This window comes from Schistocerca nitens, chromosome 2, assembly GCF_023898315.1.
Source record: "Schistocerca nitens isolate TAMUIC-IGC-003100 chromosome 2, iqSchNite1.1, whole genome shotgun sequence".
Classification (NCBI taxonomy): Eukaryota; Metazoa; Arthropoda; class Insecta; order Orthoptera; family Acrididae; genus Schistocerca; species Schistocerca nitens.
Genome location: NC_064615.1, coordinates 765,832,918 through 765,856,022, shown reverse-complemented (window position 1 = coordinate 765,856,022; position 23,105 = coordinate 765,832,918). Strand labels below are relative to the sequence as shown.

General features: G+C 45.7%; 1 protein-coding gene across 1 annotated transcript in view; it reads left to right on the top strand.

Annotated features, from left to right (window-relative positions):
- The first annotated feature begins 4,452 nt into the window (after positions 1-4,452).
- The window catches only part of LOC126237002 (protein takeout-like), a 197,829-nt gene continuing 179,176 nt past the window's right edge, over positions 4,453-23,105 (top strand). Inside the window, exon 1 of the mRNA XM_049946726.1 lies at positions 4,453-4,583. Within this exon, the coding sequence (XP_049802683.1) occupies positions 4,511-4,583 (73 nt within the window). The 5' untranslated portion in view covers positions 4,453-4,510. The remainder of the gene's footprint in view (positions 4,584-23,105) is intronic.

The following is a 23,105-nucleotide window of genomic DNA, read 5'->3' as shown; positions in this document are numbered from 1 at the left end:
CGAGATCCAATGACTGTTAGCAGAATATGGAATCGGTGGGTTCAGGAGGGTAATACGGAACGCCGTGCTGAATCCCAACGGCCTCGTATCAGTAGTAGTCGAGATGTCAGGCATCTTATCTGCAAGGCTGTAACGGATCGTGCAGCCACGTCTCGATCTCTGAGTCAACAGATGGGGACGTTTGCAAGACAACAACCATCTGCACGAACAGTTCGACGACGTTTGCAGCAGCATGGACTATCAGCTCGGAGACCATGGCTGCGGTTACCCTTGACGCTGCATCACAGACAGGAGCGCCTGCGATGGTGTACTCATCGACGAACCTTGGTGCACGAATGGCAAAACGTAATTTTTTCGGATGAATCCAGGTTCTGTTTGCAGCATCATGATGGTCGCATCCGTGTTTGGCGACATCGCGGTGAACGCACATTGGAAGCGTGTATTCGTCATCGCCATACTGGCGTATCACACGGCGTGGTGGTATGGGGTGCCATTGGTTACACGTCTCGGTCACCTCTTGTTTGCATTGACGGCACTTTGAACAGTTGACGTTAGATTTCAGATATGTTACGACCCGTCGCTCTACCCTTCATTCGATCCCTGCGATACCCTACATTTCAGCAGGATAATGCACGGTCGCATGTTGCAGGTCCTGTATGGGCCTTTCTGGATACAGAAAATGTTCGACTGCTGCCCTGGCCAGCACATTCTCCAGATCTCTCACCCATTGAAAATGTCTGTTCAATGGTGGCCGAGCAACTGGCTCGTCACAATACACCAGTCATTACTCTTGATGAACTATGGTAACGTGTTGAAGCTGCATGGGCAGCTGTATCTGCATCGGCCACCCAAGCTCTGTTTGACCCAATGCCCAGGTGTATCAAGGCAGTTATTACGGCCAGAGGTGGTTGTTCTGGGTACAGATTTCTCAGGATCTATGCACCCAAATTGTGTAAAAATTTAATCACATGTCAGTTCTAGTATAATATGTTTGTCCAATGAATACCTGTTTATCATCTGCATTTCTTCTTGGTGTAGCAATTTTAATGGCCAGTAGTGTATCTGTGAGATTGGACGTGGTGAGTTGATGTCAGTCGTGAATGCCTTTAAGGCGACAAAGACACCACAATCAACACCTCATGAAGGAGGTCGTGTAATAGGGCTACGAGCTGCTGGATGATCCTTGTGCGATACTGCAGAATGACTTGACAGGAATATAGAAACTATATATGACTCCTGGCAGCGGTGGTCACAAGTATGCGCAGTCGAAAGACGACCGTGCCCCAGACGGCCACGTGATACTACAGAGAGGGAAGACCATTGTGTTCGGCGTATGGCTCTGGCGCATTGTACTGTATCTCCAGCAGTAATCTGAGCAGCAGTTGTCATCACAGTGACACAACGCATTGTTACAAATCGGTTACTATAAGGACAGCTCCGAACAAGACGCCCCGTAGCGCGCATTCCACTAAGACAAGACCAGTGCCATTTGCGATTTCAGTGGTGTGAAGCAAGAACTCATCGGCGAGTCGGGTGGAGGTCTGTTGAGTTTTCTGCTGAAAGCTGGTTCTGCCTCACTGCCACTGATGGCCGTGTGTTGGTTAGAAGGAGGCCGGTTGAGGGCCTGTAATCAATCTGTGTGCGTGCTAAACACACTGGACCTGCACCTGGATTTATGGCCCGTGGTGCGATTTCGTATGACAGCAGGAGTACTCTCGTGGTTATCCCAAGCACGCCAACTGTAATTATATACTTCGGTCTGGGGATTAGACCGGCTGTGCTGCTATTCATGAATACCTTTGCAGGGGGCGTTATCCAAGAGGATAACGCTCGCCCACATACCGCCGTTGTAACCCAACATGCTCTACAGGATGTCGAGATGTTGTTCTATCCTGCTTGATCACCAGATATTTCTTCACTCGAGCACACGTGGGACTTCATCGGGTGACAACTCCAGCGATTCTATACAGTCCGAACCCGTGCAACAGGCAAGGAACGCCATCCCACAAACTGACATCAGGCACCTGTGCAATATAATTCGTTGTGTCACTGTGGTGCCAACTACTGCTCAGATTGCTGCTGTAGATGCAGTACGATGCTCCACAGGCATGCACTTTTACATGCTTGCATTCAACATTGTGGCAGTTATACCGGTTATTAATGCACCAGCATTGCACATTTCCAGTGACTTATACCGTACTTTTATTAGCATGTGATCCTGCAATGTTAATTTCTTAAATATGTTGACTAGACGAATGTACTCTCAATATTTCATTACTCAACATTAATTACTTTTTGATGTTGCAATTATTTTCCGTAGATGTATTTTCCTAGCTTTAAATTTGAATTTAATACTTTAGTGGGGAGTAAACAAAAAGTTTGTAACTGGACCGTGATATAGTTTACGGTTGTTACTCGTGCCATGAGTTGGGCTCACGCATTCAGTTACCGTGAACACTAAACAGTATGTTTATATCAACATTCTTGGCAGCAAAGTGTTGCCTTTTCTTCTGCATCTTCACGAAAACGCGGTGTGGACACCTCCGTCTTCCAAGATGACAAGAGCCGTGTCCAAAGGGCTGCAAGATTACCTTCTGACGTATCTCGTAGCAAGCCTAGATGACAGTAGCGTAGGTTTATTTCTGGAGAAGACTGAGAGGGAGTTACAGCGCACATAAAGAATATTAGTTCACTTTTAGTAAAAATGTTTTATATGGAGTACTTAACTAGAATGCCGTTCATGTCCACCTGAATGACAATAGACAGGTTGGTTATAATTAAAACTTTCGCTACTTGAGAGGGACCTATGAAAAGCGAATAATCGAAGGATAATGAAACTTTTTAGAAACATTAATAAGGACGTGTGGAAGAGAAATTAGAAACAAACAATTGAAAGAAAAATTTTATTTTCCGCGTGAGAGCGTTAAAATCTGGGGATCTTCGTGGCCACACAGCTTGGACCGATCAGCCAGTCATTCGGTTTTCCCCAAATGTGTTACGGAGTAGCAGTGTGACCTCACTAGGAGTGCGTCGGTGCTCGCGAAGAGCACTAGCACTGTTACCGTTGCTTTGATAAAACATCTTTATTAGTAAAGCCCTGCTCACCTTTTCCAGACCTGCGTTGACTTTCCGCAGCTGTAATGCACACTGACGTTTGCGTTTCAACCCTACGTCGCCGCACCAGTAGCGGCGCCTAACGGCAAGTCATGATACTAACACTACTAACAACATTAATCCTGCAGCGTACAGTCTGAACATCGTTCTTAAAAAGTTGTGTACGCTGTCTCAAGTAGCGAAAGTTTAATTATAACCACCCTGTACATTTACGGAATTGTCGCAGAACAAAATAGCTGTTATTACTCCGAATAGCACTGAAAGACACTCACATATCACTGTACATTTAACAGTATATTTTGGGACACAGTTCTGACTAACAATACTAGCTCGCTGCCGTATCTAAACAAGAATGATGGTGCTATCATAACCGGCTACCACAGAATGGGGTAGCGGCGCTGTGGTCTTACGTAAGTAGTCATCCAGCAGCGGCGATGCACACTTCTCGAACGCGTGTCTTCTTCGAAGGCTCATTCATGGCAGTGTCTAGCTTGTGGTTTCGTCGTGAGGTGCCAACTTTACTCTGGGACCTCTCTCTTCCAGTGACACCACACCTTCCTTCTTTGACAAACAGTCACTCTATACCACGTCGTCTGGCACATTAAACCTACAAGTGTACACCCGGACCAATCTGAGCTGGAGTTTCTTGTTTGTTACTGGACATGTACCACCGCAAGTTCAAATGGCTCTAAGCACTATGGGACTTAACTGCTGTGGTCATCAGTCCCCTAGAACTTAGAGCTACTTAAACATAACCAACCTAAGAACATCACACACATCCATGCCGAAGCAGGATTTGAACATGCGACCGTAGCGGTCGCGCGGTTCCAGACTGTAGCGCCTAGAACCGCCCGGCCATCCCGGCCGGCCCACCGCAAGTGCACAGACCGCTGCCACCAACTAAAATTCAGTGTTGAGTGAGATCTGGCAGAGGTGGGATGTCTCAAGTTCTAAATGGTTCCAATGGCTCTAAGCTTAACATCTGAGGTCATCAGTCCCCTAGACTTAGAACGACTTAAACCTAACTAACCCAAGGACATCACACACATCCATGCCCGATGCAGGATTCGAATCTGCGATCGTAGCAGCATCGCGGTTCCGGACTGAAGTGCCTAGAATCTCTCGGTCACAGCGGCCGGCAGCGAGTCTCTGATGACCTCGATCTCGACTGGACAGACTAATCTTCTTCCGTCATCTGGGTTTTTAATGAGCTGCGCCTTGAGAGATGCGCGTTGCAGCGGGGCGCGCGCCCGCCGGCCCTCACAGAGCGCCCTGGCCGGCGTGGAGGGGCGGCGAGGCGCGGCGTGGCGCGGCGCGGCTTTTAGCGGCGGCCGCCGCCGCCGGGCCGGCAGTCGCCCCTGCAGCCTCCGCCGCCTCGCAGCCACAGAGAGCAGCCATGGCCGCCCGACACCTGCTCCCACTCGCGCTGCTCTGCGCAGCCGCCAAAGCTGCGCTCTGGACGCCGCTGCGTAAGCCTCTTCCTCTCTTACTAATTCGTCACTCTACCAAACAACACACGTGGACTGCATCATATTAAAGTCAAATATTACGTCTGAGATGCGCGGGTGGAATATGGGACTAAGTGGGCGCTCTCAAACAAACTGAATATTCACCAAACCACGGTTATTGAGAGAAGCTTACCGGTCACACATTTTGAATCAACTTGTTGTAAGGTATCACACCAAATATTTTTACGCGAAAAGAAAATAATAAAATAGGGGGCAAAACTTTCGACACTTTAGTGCGTTAGCCGGCCGGAGTGACCGAGCGGTTCTAGGAGCTACAGTCTGGAACCGCGCGACCGCTACGGTCGCAGGTTCGAATCCTGCCTCGGGCATGGATGTGTGTGATGTCCTTAGGTTACTTAGGTTTAAGTAGTTCTAAGTTCTAGGGGACTGATGACCACGGCTGTTAAGTCGCATAGTGCTCAGGGCCATTTGAACCATTTTGAACCTACAAATTACTATACAGGGTGGTCCATTGATAGTGACCGCGCCAAATATCTCACGAAATAAGCATCAAACGAAAAAACTACAAAGAACGAAACTCGTCTAGCTTAAAGGGGGAAACCAGATGGCGCTATGGTTGGCCCTCTAGATGGCGCTGCCATAGGTCAAACGGATATCAACTGCGTGTTTTTTTAAATATAGGAACACCCATTTTTTAAGACATATTCGTGTAGTAAGTAAAGAAATATGAATGTTTTAGTTGGACCACTTTTTTCGCGTTGTGGTAGAAGGCGCTGTAATAGTCACAAACGTATAAACGTGGTATCACGTAACATTCCGCCAGTGCGGACGGTATTCGCTTTGTGATACATTGCCCGTGTTAAAATGGACCATTTACCAATTGCGGAAAAGGTCGATATCGTGTTGATGTGTGGCTATTGTGATCACAATGCACAATGGGCGTGTGCTATGTATGCTGCTCGGTATCTTGGACGACATCATCCAAGTGTCCTGACCGTTCGCGGGATAGTTACGTTATTTAAGAAAACAGGATGTGTTCAGCCACATGTGAAACGTCAACCACGACCTGCAACAAATGATGATGCCCAAGTAGGTGTTTTAGCTGCTGTCGCCGCTAACCCGCACATCAGTAGCAGACAAACTGCGCGAGAATCGGGAATCTCAAAAACGTCGGTGTTGAGAATGCTACATCAACATCGATTGCACCAGTACCGTATTTCTATGGAATTCCATGGCGACGACTTTGAACGCCGTGTACAGTTCTGCCACTGGCCAAATGAGAAATTACGGGACGATGACAGATTTTTTGCACGCGTTCTATTTAGCGAAAAAGCGTCTTTCACCAACAGCGGTAACGTAAACCGGCATTATTTGCACTATTGGGCAACGGAAAATCCACGATGGCTGCGACAAGCGGAACATCAGCGACCTTAGCGGGTTAATGTATGGTGCGGCATTATGGGAGGAAGGATAATTGGCCCCCATTTTATCGACGGCAGTCTCAATGGTGCAATGTATGCTGATTTCCTACGTAATGTTCTACCGATGTTACTACAAGATCTTTCACTGCATGACAGGATGGTGATGTACTTCCAACATGATGGATGTCCGGCACATAGCTCGATTGCGGTTGAAGAGGTATTGAATAGCATATTTCATGACAGATGGACTGGTCGTCGAAGCACCATATCATGGCTCGCCCGTTCACCGGATCTGACGTCCCCGGATTTCTTTCTGTCGGGAAAGTTGAAGGATATTTGCTATCGTGATCCATCGACTACGCCTGACAACATGCGTCAGCGCATTCTCAATGTATGTGCGAACATTACGGAAGGCGAACTAATCGCTGTTGAGAGGAATGTCTTTACACGTATTGCCAAATGCATTGAGGTGGACGGACATCATTTTGGGCATTTATTGCATTAATGTGGTATTTACAGGTAATCACGCTGTAACAACATGTGTTCTCATAAATGATAAGTTCAGAAAGGTACATGTATCGAATTGGAACAACAGAAATAAAATGTTCAAACGTACCTACGTTCTGTATTGTAATTTAAAAAACCTGCCTGTTACCAACTGTTCGTCTAAAATTGTGAGCCGTATGTTTCTGAGTATTACAGCGCCATCTATCACAAAGCGAAAAAAGTGATCCAACTAAAACATTCATATTTCTTTGCGTACTACACGAATATGTAATAAAAATGGGGGTTCCTATTTAAAAAAAAAGCGCAGTTGATATCCGTTTGACCTATGGCAGCGCCATCTAGCGGGTCAACCATAGCGCCATCTGGTTTCCCCCTTCAAGCTAGACAAGTTTCGTTCCTTGTAGTTTTTTCGTTTGACGCATATTTCGTGAGATATTTTTCTGACGTCCAAAAGTACATGATCATTGACTTTCGCGTCAAAGATACAAGCATTTCCGAAACGGCTAAGTTTGTAAACAGATCGCTGGCCGCCATGGGTAGAAACGGCACCGAGGCAATTGGGGTACATTATGGGCCACAGATTGGAGGGGTGAATGACGGCTGCAGAGATGCGTACGAGAGCAGAGACGTGCAACTTTTGAGCAACCGATCGCCCAGATGAACAAAGGGGCTGCCAGAAGTGTCTCCCCAACGACCGTTCAGTGAACATTGTTGCTTATGCGTCCCCACAGCAGGCGCCTGATTCATGCACCCGTGCTGACTAACGTTCATCGGCGACGAAGACTGGAATTTGTACGCCAATAATGCAACTGAACGACCGCTGATTGGCTGGAGGTGGACTTTTCAGATGAATCACCTTTTGCGCTCCATCGAACAGATGGCCTTTGGGGTGTACGGCCCTGCAACAATCGACGGAAGGGTCCAAGTCGCGCTATGGTATGTGCAATTATTTAGTGACAGTCCTTGGCCGATCTCGTCATTCTGGAAGGCTCAGTGGATCAACACAGGCATGCATCTGTATTTGGGGACCATGTTCACGCCTACATGCAGTTTGTTTTTCCTCGGCACGATGATATCTACCAGGTGAACAATGCAATGTGTCAAAAAGCTAACACGTGTGGTTCGAAAAAACACCAATATGAGTTTACGGTACTCCCCTGGCCACCAAACACCCCGGATTTAAACCTAATAGAGAATCTGTGGCACTGCCTTGATTGGGCTGTCCTCGCCATGGATCCTCGACCGAGAAACTTAGCGCAGCTCGCCACGGCAATGGAGTCGGCATGGCTGCACATCCCTGTCGGTATCTTCCACAACCTCACTGACTCTCTTCCCGCACGCCTCGCAGCGCTCTGCACTGTGAAAGGCGGTTATTCAGGCTTATGACTTGTGGTCACATTAATGTGACTGGACAGTGAAATACAGCCAAATGCAAAAAATAGCGTTAACTGAGCTTCAGTACATGTGGAAACTTAAAATATTTTCTTACCCGTCTATATTTCACCGTCACGTCCACTCGGTAGCGACCAGCCATAAGTTCAGTTCGTCTAGATGTGCAGCCTCGTTAGAGCCGCTGTCGCTCCCACTTGTAGCAGCTCTGTGAACTGCACCCTGGACTTCTCCAAATCACTTAAAAATTTAATCATGAGTTCTTTCCACAATACTGTATACGCACAAAAAGTAAATTTCGTTGTTCCCTGTCTTAAAATTGAAACAAATGAGCCCTCATTCACAAGTTTGTCTTACTAACCGGGTTTAAACACTTCTAAGAGTGCCTTCATCAGAATTTAAACGTTTAAAGTGGCCTATAACATAATTACAAATTTATGGGAAAATAAATTTTTTATATAAAAGTGCGAGTACTGACTAACAATATAAGACAGAGACGTACTTACGTGTCACGTATAAAATAAATAACAAGCCAAAAGGGCTTTAGTGACTTTAAACGTTTAAATTCAGAAGGCACTCTTAAAAGTGTTTAAACCTGGTTAATAAGACTAAAAATTGTGACCGAGGGCTCATTTGTTTCAATTTTAATTTATAAACGGTCACTGAAAAAAGCAGCCATGTTTAAAACTTTGCGATTCCGTGTCTTTCCTGGCGTTGGAGTTTCAACGGCCAGCAGTGTAAAGTGCTGACCGGTGAAAAAAACCAAATACAATAATTTTATTTTGAGTGGTGGATGTGAAGATGTAGTGGAGGGGCAAATCAGAAAACATATTATGGTCAAGGGATGTTTACGATGAGGCCAATGACGAAAACTTCAGCAACGTAAGCTGCATTGTGACAAGTGATTATTAGCAATGTGGAAAAATGTAAGTTAATGCCGATGAGTAGGAAGTACAAACCTGTAACTTACGGATAAAGTGTTACTAGTGGCCTGCTTGACACAGTCGAGTCGTTTAAATATCTGGACATAGCGCTGGAAAGCGATATGAAATGGAACGAGCATGTGAGAACTGTGATAGGGAAGGCAGATGGTTGAATTCGGTTTGTTGGAAAGAGTGGTTCACCTGTAAAGGAGAGTGCATATAGGACGCAGGTGCGACCTATACCTGAGTACTGCTCGAGTTTTTGGTATCCGTACCAGGTCGGATTGAAGGAGGGCATTGAAGCAATTCAGAGGCGGCCTGCTAGATTTGTTTCCTGTTGGTTCGAACAACACGTAAATGTTATTGAGATGCTTCGTGAACACAAACGGGAATCCCTGGAGGGAAGGAGACGTTCTTTACGAGAAATACTAGTGATAAAATTTAGCCGGCCGGGGTGGTCGAGCGGTTCTAGGCGCTACAGTCTGGAACCACGCGACCGCTACGTTCGCAGGTTCGAATCCTGCCTCGGGCATGGATGTGTGTGATGTCCTTAGGTTAGTCAGGTTTAAGTAGTTCTAAGTTCTAGGGGACTGATGACTTCAGAAGTTAAGTCCCATGGTGCTCAGAACCATTTGATAAAATTTAGAGAACGGCATCTGAAGCTAACTGACGAGCGATTCTGCTGTCGCCAACATACGTGGCACGTGACGACCACGAAGATAAGATAAAGAATTATGGAGGCGTATAGATAGTCGTTTTTCCCTCGCTCTATTTGCGAGTGGAACAGAAAGGAAATGACTAGTAGCAGTACATGGTACCCTCCGCCAAGCACCTTACGGCAACTTGCGGAGTATCTAAATACACTCCTGGAAATTGAAATAAGAACACCGTGAATTCATTGTCCCAGGAAGGGGAAACTTTATTGACACATTCCTGGGGTCAGATACATCACATGATCACACTGACAGAACCACAGGCACATAGACACAGGCAACAGAGCATGCACAATGTCGGCACTAGTACAGTGTATATCCACCTTTCGCAGCAATGCAGGCTGCTATTCTCCCATGGAGACGATCGTAGAGATGCTGGATGTGGTCCTGTGGAACGGCTTGCCATGCCATTTCCACCTGGCGCCTCAGTTGGACCAGCGTTCGTGCTGGACGTGCAGACCGCGTGAGACGACGCTTCATCCAGTCCCAAACATGCTCAATGGGGGACAGATCCGGAGATCTTGCTGGCCAGGGTAGTTGACTTACACCTTCTAGAGCACGTTGGGTGGCACGGGATACATGCGGACGTGCATTGTCCTGTTGGAACAGCAAGTTCCCTTGCCGGTCTAGGAATGGTAGAACGATGGGTTCGATGACGGTTTGGATGTACCGTGCACTATTCAGTGTCCCCTCGACGATCACCAGTGGTGTACGGCCAGTGTAGGAGATCGCTCCCCACACCATGATGCCGGGTGTTGGCCCTGTGTGCCTCGGTCATATGCAGTCCTGATTGTGGCGCTCACCTGCACGGCGCCAAACACGCATACGACCATCATTGGCACCAAGGCAGAAGCGACTCTCATCGCTGAAGACGACACGTCTCCATTCGTCCCTCCATTCACGCCTGTCGCGACACCACTGGAGGCGGGCTGCACGATGTTGGGGCGTGAGCGGAAGACGGCCTAACGGTGTGCGGGACCGTAGCCCAGCTTCATGGAGACGGTTGCGAATGGTCCTCGCCGATACCCCAGGAGCAACAGTGTCCCTAATTTGCTGGGAAGTGGCGGTGCGGTCCCCTACGGCACTGCGTAGGATCCTACGGTCTTGGCGTGCATCCGTGCGTCGCTGCGGTCCGGTCCCAGGTCGACGGGTACGTGCACCTTCCGCCGACCACTGGCGACAACATCGATGTACTGTGGAGACCTCACGCCCCACGTGTTGAGCAATTCGGCGGTACGTCCACCCGGCCTTTCCGCATGCCCACTATACGCCCTCGCTCAAAGTCCGTCAACTGCACATACGGTTCACGTCCACGCTGTCGCGGCATGCTACCAGTGTTAAAGACTGCGATGGAGCTCCGTATGCCAGGGCAAACTGGCTGACACTGACGGCGGCGGTGCATAAATGCTGCGCAGCTAGCGCCATTCGACGGCCAACACCGCGGTTCCTGGTGTGTCCGCTGTGCCGTGCGTGTGATCATTGCTTGTACAGCCCTCTCGCAGTGTCCGGAGCAAGTATGGTGGGTCTGACACACCGGTGTCAATGTGTTCTTTTTTCCATTTCCAGGAGTGTAGATGTAGATGTAGTTCACTCTGTCTGCACGTAACACAGTCTTGGGAAATCCGGACGTTCGCGATCTACATGGTGGACGAGAACATCTAACCCTAGGCGTGACAACACAGAGCAGCTGAGAGTAAACAGATAGGAGGTCGGTAGCTACACGGTGGTACACAGCACATGACGTAATGAATAGATGAGGGAGCGGGTTTTATATTCGAGTAGGTCACTGCGAGAGAGCCGATTTTAAGTTATCTGTTACGGCTGTAATCAGTGCTCTGAGCGTGTCCGTTTTTAATCTGGTTGCCCTACGATGAACAGACAGTAAGTGTGCGCAACCAATTGAACAGGTCTCACCTGCTGAGACTAGACTGCTCGTCAGAGGTTTTCCGCCAGAAGACGTCCTCTTTCTTCGATGTTTACTTGCGCAACTTACATTACGTTTGTCAAAATTCGATATGTTTTCACAAACACAGTCAGTACCATCGCTTTCTATAGATACGCTTTTCAAGAGTGAAGCGTGCAAAAATATTAAACAGCGAGTTTATGGACTCACCTCAGTAAATTGCAGGTTGAGAAAATTTTTGACGTGCTGAAGTACCGAAGCAAATAAATGGAAATTCGCTGCACAGATTACTAGTCTTCACGACACACACTAGCACAGTAGTAAGAACCAAGCCACAGGGCGCAGAGGCAGGCTGCCGAAGTAGACACTGGTGAGGCAAATCATTATGACCACTGCCCACCGGCGTTGTGGGCATTTGACGCAGTAAGGCAAAAATACAAGCAGAGCACAGACGAAAGGAGAACAATTCTAGCGAAGATACGAGTTGCAAATGAAGAAATCTGTTACCAAAAGCGAGTTCGGCAAAGGGCAGATTGTTATAATCTAGCTGTTGGGAACAAGCATCTCGAAAACGGCGAAGCTCGGCTGTTCTCGTGCAACTGCTGTGGCCATCAATAGGAAGTGACTGAACGATGGTTAAAAGACCAGTAGACAACAAGATTCTGGACGTAAACGATTCATTACAGAAAGTGACTACGCTGTAAAGCAGGATGGACATCGATTTGTGGTAGGTCTGGCGATAGGCTGCGGTGCTAGTGCGAGCACAAATGTTCCGCAGCACAGCGTTCAGCGAACACTGTGCAACTCCGCAGCAGGCGACCCCGCCGTGTTCCCCTGTTGATCCTAAGACATCGTCAACTACAAGAGGAGTTCAACAAGTGACTCAACATATTTTTCTGAGAGCGTGTTGAGTTTATTGAGGATGCCAGTACACCATATTATTCCCCAATTTTTTGGCTATAAAATCCTGTTTTCGACTTAATTTCCGTTCAATGTGACGGGCCGCGCGGGATTAGCCGAGCGGTCTGAGGCGCTGCAGTCATGGACTGTGCGGCTGGTCCCGGCGGAGGTTCCAGTCCTCCCTCGAGCATGGTTGCGTGTGTGTTTGTCCTTAGGATAATTTAGGTTAAGTAGTCTGTAAGCTTAGGGACTGATGACCTTAGCAGTTATGTCCCATAAGATTTCACACACATTTGAACATTTTTTTTTCAATGCGACAGCCTTACGCCATGTTATTGGGAGGGCTTGTCTTCCCGCATGTTACCACTCTACAGGTCGACGTCGAAACCAACGTCTCGCTACATCAATAACCTCCCCCTCATCCACGTACTGCTTCCCGCGGAATGCATCCTTCATTGCTCCAAACAGATGGAAGCCGGAAGGTGCGAGATCCGTGCGACATCCGTGCTGTAGGTTGGACAAGGAAGTGAGGTTTTGTGGTCTCCTTTCTGGTGCGTAGAGGTGTGTGAGGCCTTGCGTTATCGAGGGGAAGGAGAAGTTCATTTGCATTTTTGTGGCGACAAACAGTCTGAAGTAGTTTCTTCGGTTTCCTGAGGATAGCATGAGGGAGGACATCAAACAGAATGACCCCTTCAGAGTCTCATAGGATTCTCGCCATGACATTACCGGCTGAGGTTGCGGCTTTGACCATTTCTTCGCCGGAGAAGTGGTGTGAAGCCACTCTGTGGATTCCCTTGTTGTTTCCGGTTCGGAGTCATGAACCCGTGTATCATCGCCTGTGACGATGCTCGACAAATTGTCACGATCAGCATCGTAAAGTGCAAGCAGTTTCGCACAAATGGCTCTTCGTTGCCATTTATGGTCTTCTGGAAACAAAGCGGTCACAAACCGTTGAGTATCTTCACTGGGGAACAAGTTTGTCGGTACTACCAACAGAGAGATCGAGTTGAGCAGCGAGGTGTTTTACTGTGATCTGTCGATCACCTCGGACTAGAGTGTCCGCGCGTTCCAACATTGCAGGAGTCACAACTATGTGCGGCTGGTCGGGGTGCGACAGATCGGACAGGTTTGCTTGCTCCTGTTGCGATGTTGACGGACGCCTCGCCCAACGGCTCACTGAGCTTTTGTTCACTGCCAGGTCTCCGTACACATTCTGCAGGCGCCTATGAATATCTGCAATGCACTTGTTTTCCGCCAAAAGCAATTCAATGACAGCACTCTACTGGGAACGTACCTCAGTTACAGATGCCATTGTGAAAGATACGTATAGCGCCATCAACAATCGGAACTTCAGAAAACCATGGGGGTGAAGGAGGAATACTACACGATGTCCCATAAAAGTTCTGTATTTTTTCAACCGAAACGGGCCGAGAAAAAAATGAGTTTCATTATTGACTGCCCCACGTACGTTTGCAGTGGGCGCGGGATCGTCCAGATGGAACTGTCTAACAATGGAAAAGCATCGCCTGGTCGGATAAATCAGATTTGATGTCACACCAGGTCGACGGACATGTTCGGATACTCTGTTATTCAGGCGAACGGCTTCTCAAAACATGCATCACTCTACAGATACAGCCCGGCAGACATTCATGTGGCCTTCTAGGTGCCTGTGGTAGTAATCGAAAACACCATGACATCTGAGAACTACGTGAACATTTCTGCGGACCAGCTGCGACTTTTCATTGTAGATGTCTTCCCCGATACCGATGGCATCTTCCAGCATATGAACTGTTCGTGTCACAAGGCCAGAAGCGTGCTACCATTGTTTGAGGAGCGCGATAGTGAACTCACGCCAATGTCTTGGCCACCAAATGCGCCTCATACAAATCGGATGGAACACATGGGTGCCAGCTCCACGCACACGAACCACCGGCCAGTAATCTGCGTGAATTGCGCGATCTCTGCGTAGACATCTGTTGTCACATACCTCGGGAAAGCTACAAAGGACTTGTGGAACGCACGCCACGGAGAATCGCTGTTGTACTGCGATTAAAAGATGGACCAACACGCTGTTAAACAGGCGGCACAATGTAATAGCTCCTCCACAGCCTAAGTTTATCCGTGGTCAGGTTTCTGCGTTCTGCTCCCATTTGCTCCCCGAACAAGCAGAATGCCAGATGACATGAGCCGCCATACCAGTGTAGGCTACGAATTTTAAAATTGTTTGAAGACTCTCTTGGACTGCCTGCATCAACTATATCAAACGTCAGACACAATGAGGATATCCTGCGCGGATTGTCTCCTACTAGCACACTGTTATCCGCGCTTGTGGATATACGCTATCAAGAGGAATGGCAATTTTTTACCAGATGGTATGCGTACGACACCATGTGCTACCTATTATGTTCCAAACCGCAGAGCATAAAAACGGAATTTTCCTGGGGCTCATATCTCGGGTTCTATTAGTGGTACAAAGGTAGGGTCAAATGTTTTAGATAGCCCTGGGGCAAGGGGCTATTCGTACGCCAAGCGAAAGCATCGACTTACTGTCCTATAGCACAGGGTCAAACTTTGAGTATTTCACACTTCCTCCAGCTTAGACAAACGGAGCAAATGGATTGGTTCTTTTTCCATTGTACGTGGTCTATGGTGCGCCTTAAGTGGCTTAAGGAGACACCATTTATTTCATTCCTGAGAGAACCCGAAAAACTTTTTGGGTACCACATCAGAGCCGCGGATTCTAAGATGGCTATGAACAGCAAATGACTGAAATTTTTAGGCTATATTGCTAATAATCCAATCTCGAACAGCACTGAAAATTTTCTTCATGTCTATAACCGCTTCCGAGACACAGAGATTCAAATTTACCCCGCTTGTACACGTAAAATGGGCACGTAAAATCTAGCGTGGATGAAAACGTTGTTTCTAAAATGACGAATCAGGGAGGAATAAGCCGAAAAGTGTCTCCTTTATCATCATAAGGGTTCAACATACCCGATGTTGCAGTACGGAAGCACACACAAAATTTCTCTGCTGTGAAATTCGGTATGAAATGCAAAGTTAGTTTGCATTATTTCAATTTTGCATAAGTGAAATATCAAAATTTGAGTGAGCTATAAAGTTATTTTCATATGAGTACCACGCCCTGCTGTAGTGAGAAAATGGAGTTTAAAAAAGGCGAATATGTTCCTGTTTAAAAGATTCTGACTGAGAAGTGAGTTATCAGCTGCGTCATTCTACATATCTTCAAAAATTTTCCCATACTTTTTGGTACGCAAACACATTCGCGCTTTTTTATTCTGGGAGAGAAGTAGACAGTGTTAGTGGGGGAGAGACGGAAAAGTAATAAATACTGGAAGACATTAAGCCGTGCATGTGATATGGAAAGGGCGACGGAGAGAATGGCAGTGTGAGAGAAAGAGACAGACACGTTGGCAGTGGAACATAGTTAACTGTGAGAGAACAGCGCTAGGAAAAGGGTGAAGGAGACAGCGCCAATGGCAGAGAAATAAAGAGAAGGAGAAAGTGGAAGTGGGGGACAGCCACTGATAATGAGAGGCAGAATCTATGACAATGACAACAACGAACAGAGAGAAGTGACGTGCGAAGTAACAGCAGCACTGGGAAGGACTGAGTGAGATACCAGCAGTAGGAGAGGGCAAGAGGAAGACAGTGACATTGAGAGAAGACAGTATAGTAGCACAGAACGAACGAGACTGTGGCTGTGAGACAGCAGACAGTGACAGTCAGATAGACACAAAGAGATAATGGAAATGAGTTGGGCTGAATGCGTGAGTGATAATGGGAAAGTGGGAATGGATGGGTATGAGCGACTGGTGGCTGTGAGCGAGTAGACTCAGGGGAGCATATAAGAGTTGCACGTTAAAAAGAGTGCGAATATGTTTGCATGCCAAAATTTTTAGAAGATTTTCAAACTTGCTGAGAAAGGTAAAATGAGACAGCTGGTACCCCACTTTTCAGTTTTTTAAACAGGGGCATATTCGCCTTTTTTCCTCCGTTTAACTTATTACTGATTAATTTATTGTGCGATTATTTTGAAACAACCTGTACCACAACCAAAATCTGCTGTGAAATAATTTACTGACCTAATAAGCTACATGTTTTTCAAGAGAAACGACTTCCAATAGGCGACAGTGGTTGTAAAGCATATTCAGTGCAGGTCGAATCTGAATATTCTTGATCCGAAATAGGTTGCATAGCAGCTCCTTTTAAGGGAATAAACGATATTTACACGTTTTGGGATTCGCGCCTGCCGATAATCCAGCGAAGGACGCGGAACCAATTATGCAGGCAGCCAGCGAACTAGTCACTGCGGCCGCCGTGTGTTGGAAACAACCTCTGGTGGCCGAGGCGAGAAGGTAAGGCGACTGCAGATACACTTCACTTGGATGTTCGCTAGTTTAGAAGCCAGACCTGATAATAGACACATAGACGATTGCTTGTTTACAGCTATATATCTCTCTCAGTTTGCTCTCTTTGACTTATTACGTATGCTGTTGACGTTTCTGCCCTGTGTACGGTTTCGACTGATTTAGTTCTTCGGATGTTAGGACACTCGCCGTCGACAACTTGTTGTGGCTTGAGTAGAATGTGTTGTATTCCCCTCAGTTTGCGAGTTTTTAAACACCTGAGACCATTACTCTGGAAATGTGGTACCGAAAACAGTTATGCTTTTATGGGCCAGCAGAGATGTGTTGAAGAAAGTGTAATACGTCTTCCTGTCAAATTCCCATACTTATTCATCACTATAATCCTTGACAAGAGTTGTCACCTGTACTTGATATGTAAAGTCACGTGTTGATTGTCGACCAGTCGAAGTTCTAAAGCAACTGGTTTTCATGTTTATTTGATTAGCGAATATATTTCTGGTAGATACTGAAACTGATTCGCGCCACAGAATACAATATTACAAACTCACGGCTTTTTTTCAGTAAGTTTGACAAGAGGTAATTCGGAAGAAGACAAACAAGAGAAACTTGATTTCGTCATACGTTAGACACACACATGAAGACTTCAGTGGGGGACAAAATGAATGTCTACTGTGGCTATTTTCATATATTTCGTGCTCATTCTTCATCCATACCTTCTCGTTTCTGTCTTAAATCGGACTGTCGCGTGGTTTCTTGCTTAATTTTAATGATAGTTAACGGCGTTCATTGGGACGTGTGCCCTTAGCATGTAACTTCATAACAATGATTGGAGAAGAGGCTGTTATCCTTTATTAGAAAACCAATCACGGACTGCAAATGTTTGTTAATCGGGTTATTAATTTCGGCCAACGATGAATCTCTTCAGACGTCACTAAAAGCACTATATTACACAATTCATATAATTGTTTACTTTAATGGTACAGAGATTAGCCAATAGTATTTTTCGTTCCCTTACAGTGTCAATTTATATGGCGTAATGATGTCCAAGGTACCCAAAATTTGTACATTTTTGACGAATCTTGTGTGGCTAACTAATGTACTGTACGATCCAAATACGCAATGACACAAAGTGTGTTGATTACTGCATGTGCTCATGTCTAAAGGTGTTCGTCGTTGACCTAATTAATATCCTGATTAATAGCCATGTGCGGTTCGTGATTGGATCTATAATAAAATAAATAATTCCTGGATCACTAGAGAACCTAAATGCGAATACGTCGCGACTCGTGGGCTATTATCAGATTGAATTTTTGAAAAAAAAAAAAAAAAAAAAGAAGAAGAAGTAATTCTTTAGAGACGGAGCACAGATTAAGATTGGACGAAAATTGGAATGAAAGTAGGCCTATCCTATTCCAAATAATCGGCAAGACATTTGCTCTCAGAGGTTTAGGTGAACCACATATCTGGATAGGTAGGCGGGGATTTGAACCCAGCTATCCCCGAATGCGGGTTCACTGCCTTTACCACATCCATCACTGAATCTTTTAAACAGCGACTTGCGTTTGGCGATCATAGTACTATATTTGCTCCTAATAGTAGCTGAGACACAGGAAAAATTTTGGGAATTTGTGGTAAGGTCTTATGGGACCAAACTGCTGAGGCCCTCGGTCCCTAAGCTTACGCACTACTTAATCTAACTTAAACTAACGAACGCTAAGGACAACACACACACCCATGCCCGAGGAAGGACTCGAACTTCCGACGGGGAGAGCCGCGTGGGCCGCGACAAGGCTATCCCGCGCGGCTGAGATACAGAAAACCTAAATTATGTTCAAGTACTTTCGATACTTGCTGGAGATATACTGCATTTACGAGTATTAGCTATTTATCAAAACGACTTTCTCTTAACTATCATTCGGATACAGAACTATCATTCAGGTGTAGAAAATAGAAACTGACCTCTATTCGAGCCGGCCGGTGTGGTCGAGCGGTTCTAGGCGCTTCAGTCCGGAATCTCGCGACCGCTACGGTCGCAGGTTCGAATCCTGCCTCGGGAATGGATGTGTATGATGTCCGTAGGTTAGTTAGCTTTAAGTAGTTCTAAGTTCTAGGGGACTGATGACCTCAGAAGTTAAGGCCCATAGTGCTCAGAGCCATTTGAACCTCCATTCGTTGGTTGGTTTAGAGATCTCATTACTTTGCGTGGTATGATGCTATTTGAGAGTACGACATAAGAAACAGCTCGTGCAAACAGTTACAGAAGATCATCAGTTTAAGACGAACTGCAGTCGTACTTAACCCGCCTGGCGTAGGAGTTTCGGCTGAAGGAAAATGAGTTTCTACAAGTTGAGTAGTGTGAAGCAGCATAACCGAAAGACGGTTAAAAGGAAAAAAAGTTGAAGTGCACTTGCTTTAACGTTGACTACTATATAAGTCAGCTTCATGTTCGTTGCATTTGAAACGTCCCCTTAGAAAAATTGTTGAATTACTGTGCTGATAAACCCCTTACGTTATTTGATTTTCAAACAGCTGAGCAGAACTGAACGTATTCAGACATTTCTCTCTTTACCTATTCTGATAAACACTGAACTGACACACGATATTTTTAGCGCAACGCAATCGGACATTCAAAATCCCTACAAAAGAATGGCCCTGACTAACATTAACCTATACCTTTCACAAATCACTTACCTCACAAAAATCTTCGTTACTCGAACTACTGCAATACAGCGAGCGCCACTACTGCCAATTAAATAAAAGATTCAAACTACCGAAGGCACTGACTACTGATAGACATAGTTAGCAAATGAAAGATTTTGGTAGAGAACAAACAATGTATTTACCTTAATAATGTTCAAAGGTCATAATATATAGCAGTTCATGACATCCAGTCTTAAAAATTTACTGTCTCTGTCCAGATCATCCGCTCTCAAAACTCCGCCATCTCACTCCCCACATCCACCCCTGCTGGCGGCTCACCTCCAACTGCGCAACGCTACACGCTGTTAACAGCCAACTGCCCAACACTACAATAGCAAATTCCAACAATGCCACCCAGCCACAGACTGCACACAGCACAGCCAGTGATTTTCGTACAGAGCGCTACGTGGCGTTCTTTTTTTTTTTTTTTTTTTTTTTCATCAGTCTACTGACTGGTTTGATGCGGCCCGCCACGAATTCCTTTCCTGTGCTAACCTCTTCATCTCAGAGTAGCACTTGCAACCTGCATCCTCAATTATTTGCTTGACGTATTCCAATCTCTGTCTTCCTCTACAGTTTTTTCCCTCTACAGCTCCCTCTAGTACCATGGATGTCATTCCCTCATGTCTTAGCAGATGTCCTATCATCCTGTCCCTTCTCGTTATCAGTGTTTTCCACATATTCCTTTCCTCTCCGATTCTGCGTAGAACCTCCTCATTCCTTACCTTATCAGTCCACCTAATTTTCAACATTCGTCTATAGCACCACATCTCAAATGCTTCGATTCTCTTCTGTTCCGGTTTTCCCACAGTCCATGTTTCACTACCATACAGTGCTGTACTCCTCAGAGATTTCTTCCTCAAATTAAGGCCGATATTTGATATTAGTAGACTTCTCTTGGCCAGAAATGCCTTTTTTGCCATAGCGAGTCTGCTTTTGATGTCCTCCTTGCTCCATCCGTCATTAGTTATTTTACTGCCTAGGTAGCAGAATTCCTTAACTTCATTGACTTCGTGACCATCAATCCCGATGTTAAGTTTCTCGCTGTTCTCATTTCTACTACTTCTCATTAACTTCGTCTTTCTCCGATTTACTCTCAAACCATACTGTGTACTCATTAGACTGTTCATTCCGTTCAGCAGATCATTTAATTCTTCTTCACTTTCACTCAGGATAGCAATGTCATCAGCGAATCGTATCATTGATATCCTTTCACCTTGTATTTTAATTCCACTCCTGAACCTTTCTTTTATTTCCATCATTGCTTCCTCGATGTACAGATTGAAGAGTAAGGGCGAAAGGCTACAGCCTTGTCTTACACCCTTCTTAATACGAGCACTTCGTTCTTGATCGTCCACTCTTATTATTCCTTCTTGGTTGTTGTACATATTGTATATGACCCGTCTCTCCTTACCCCTACTTTTTTCAGAATCTCGAACAGCTTGCACCATTTTATATTGTCGAACGCTTTTTCCAGGTCGACAAATCCTATGAACGTGTCTTGATTTTTCTTTAGCCTTGCTTCCATTATTAGCCGTAACGTCAGAATTGCCTCTCTCGTCCCTTTACTTTTCCTAAAGCCAAACTGATCGTCACCTAGCGCATTCTCAATTTTCTTTTCCATTCTTCTGTATATTATTCTTGTAAGCAGCTTCGATGCATGAGCTGTTAAGCTGATTGTGCGATAATTTTCGCACTTGTCAGCTCTTGCCGTCTTCGGAATTGTGTGGATGATGCTTTTCCGAAAGTCAGATGGTATGTCACCAGACTCATATATTCTACACACCAACGTGAATAGTCGTTTTGTTGCCACTTCCCCCAATGATTTTAGAAATTCTGATGGAATGTTATCTATTCCTTCTGCCTTATTTGACCGTAAGTCCTCTAAAGCTCTTTTAAATTCCGATTCTAATACTGGATCCCCTATCTCTTCTAAATCGACTCCTGTTTCTTCTTCTATCACATCATACAAATCTTCACCCTCATAGAGTCTTTCAATGTATTCTTTCCACCTATCTGCTCTCTCCTCTGCATTTAACAGTGGAATTCCCGTTGCACTCTTAATGTTACCACCGTTGCTTTTAATGTCACCAAAGGTTGTTTTGACTTTCCTGTATGCTGAGTCTGTCCTTCCGACAATCATATCTTTTTCGATGTCTTCACATTTTTCCTGCAGCCATTTCGTCTTAGCTTCCCTGCACTTCCTATTTATTTCATTCCTCAGCGACTTGTATTTCTGTATTCCTGATTTTCCCGGAACATGTTTGTACTTCCTCCTTTCATCAATCAACTGAAGTATTGCTTCTGTTACCCATGGTTTCTTCGCAGCTACCTTCTTTGTACCTATGTTTTCCTTCCCAACTTCTGTGATGGCCCTTTTTAGAGATGTCCATTCTTCTTCAACTGTACTGCCTACTGCGCTATTCCTTATTGCTGTATCTATAGCGTTAGAGAACTTCAAACGTATCTCGTCATTCCTTAGTACTTCCGTATCCCACTTCTTTGCGTATTGATTCTTCCTGACTAATGTCTTGAACTTCAGCCTACTCTTCATCACTACTATATTGTGATCTGAGTCTATATCTGCTCCTGGGTACGCCTTACAATCCAGTATCTGATTTCGGAATCTCTGTCTGACCATGATGTAATCTAATTGAAATCTTCCCGCATCTCCCGGCCTTTTCCAAGTATACCTCCTCCTCTTGTGATTCTTGAACAGGGTATTCGCTGTTACTAGCTGAAACTTGTTACAGAACTCAATTAGTCTTTCTCCTCTTTCATTCATTGTCCCAAGCCCATATTCTCCTGTAACCTTTTCTTCTACTCCTTCCCCTACAACTGCATTCCAGTCGCCCATGACTATTAGATTTTCGTCCCCCTTTACTTACTGCATTACCCTTTCAATATCCTCATACACTTTCTCTATCTGTTCATCTTCAGCTTGCGACCTCGGCATGTATACCTGAACTATCGTTGTCGGTGTTGGTCTGCTGTCGATTCTGATTAGAACAACCCGGTCACTGAACTGTTCACAGTAACACACTCTCTGCCCTACCTTCCTATTCATAACGAATCCTACACCTGTTATACCATTTTCTGCTGCTGTTGATATTACCCTAAACTCATCTGACCAGAAATCCTTGTCTTCCTTCCACTTCACTTACCCCTACTATATCTAGATTGAGCCTTTAGCATTTCCCTTTTCAGATTTTCTAGTTTCCCTACCATCTTCAAGCTTCTGACATTCCACGCCCCGACTCGTAGAACGTTATCCTTTCGTTGATTATTCAATCTTTTTCTCATGGTAACCTCCCCCTGGGCAGTCCCCTCCCGGAGATCCGAATGGGGGACTATTCCGGAATCTTTTGCCAATGGAGAGATCATCATGACACTTTCTTCAATTACAGGCCACATGTCCTGTGGATACATGTTACGTGTCTTTAATGCAGTGGTTTCCATTGCCTTCTGCATCCTCATGTCGTTGATCATTGCTGATTCTTCCGCCTTTAAGGGCAATTTCCGCCCTCTTTGACAAGGCCGTTGGCAGAATGAGGCTGACTTCTTATGCCGGAAGTCTTCGGCCTCCAATGCTGATTATTTATCAAAATTCAGGCAGTGGCGGGGATCGAACCCGGGACCGAAGACGTTTTGGTTATGAATCAAAGACGCTACCCC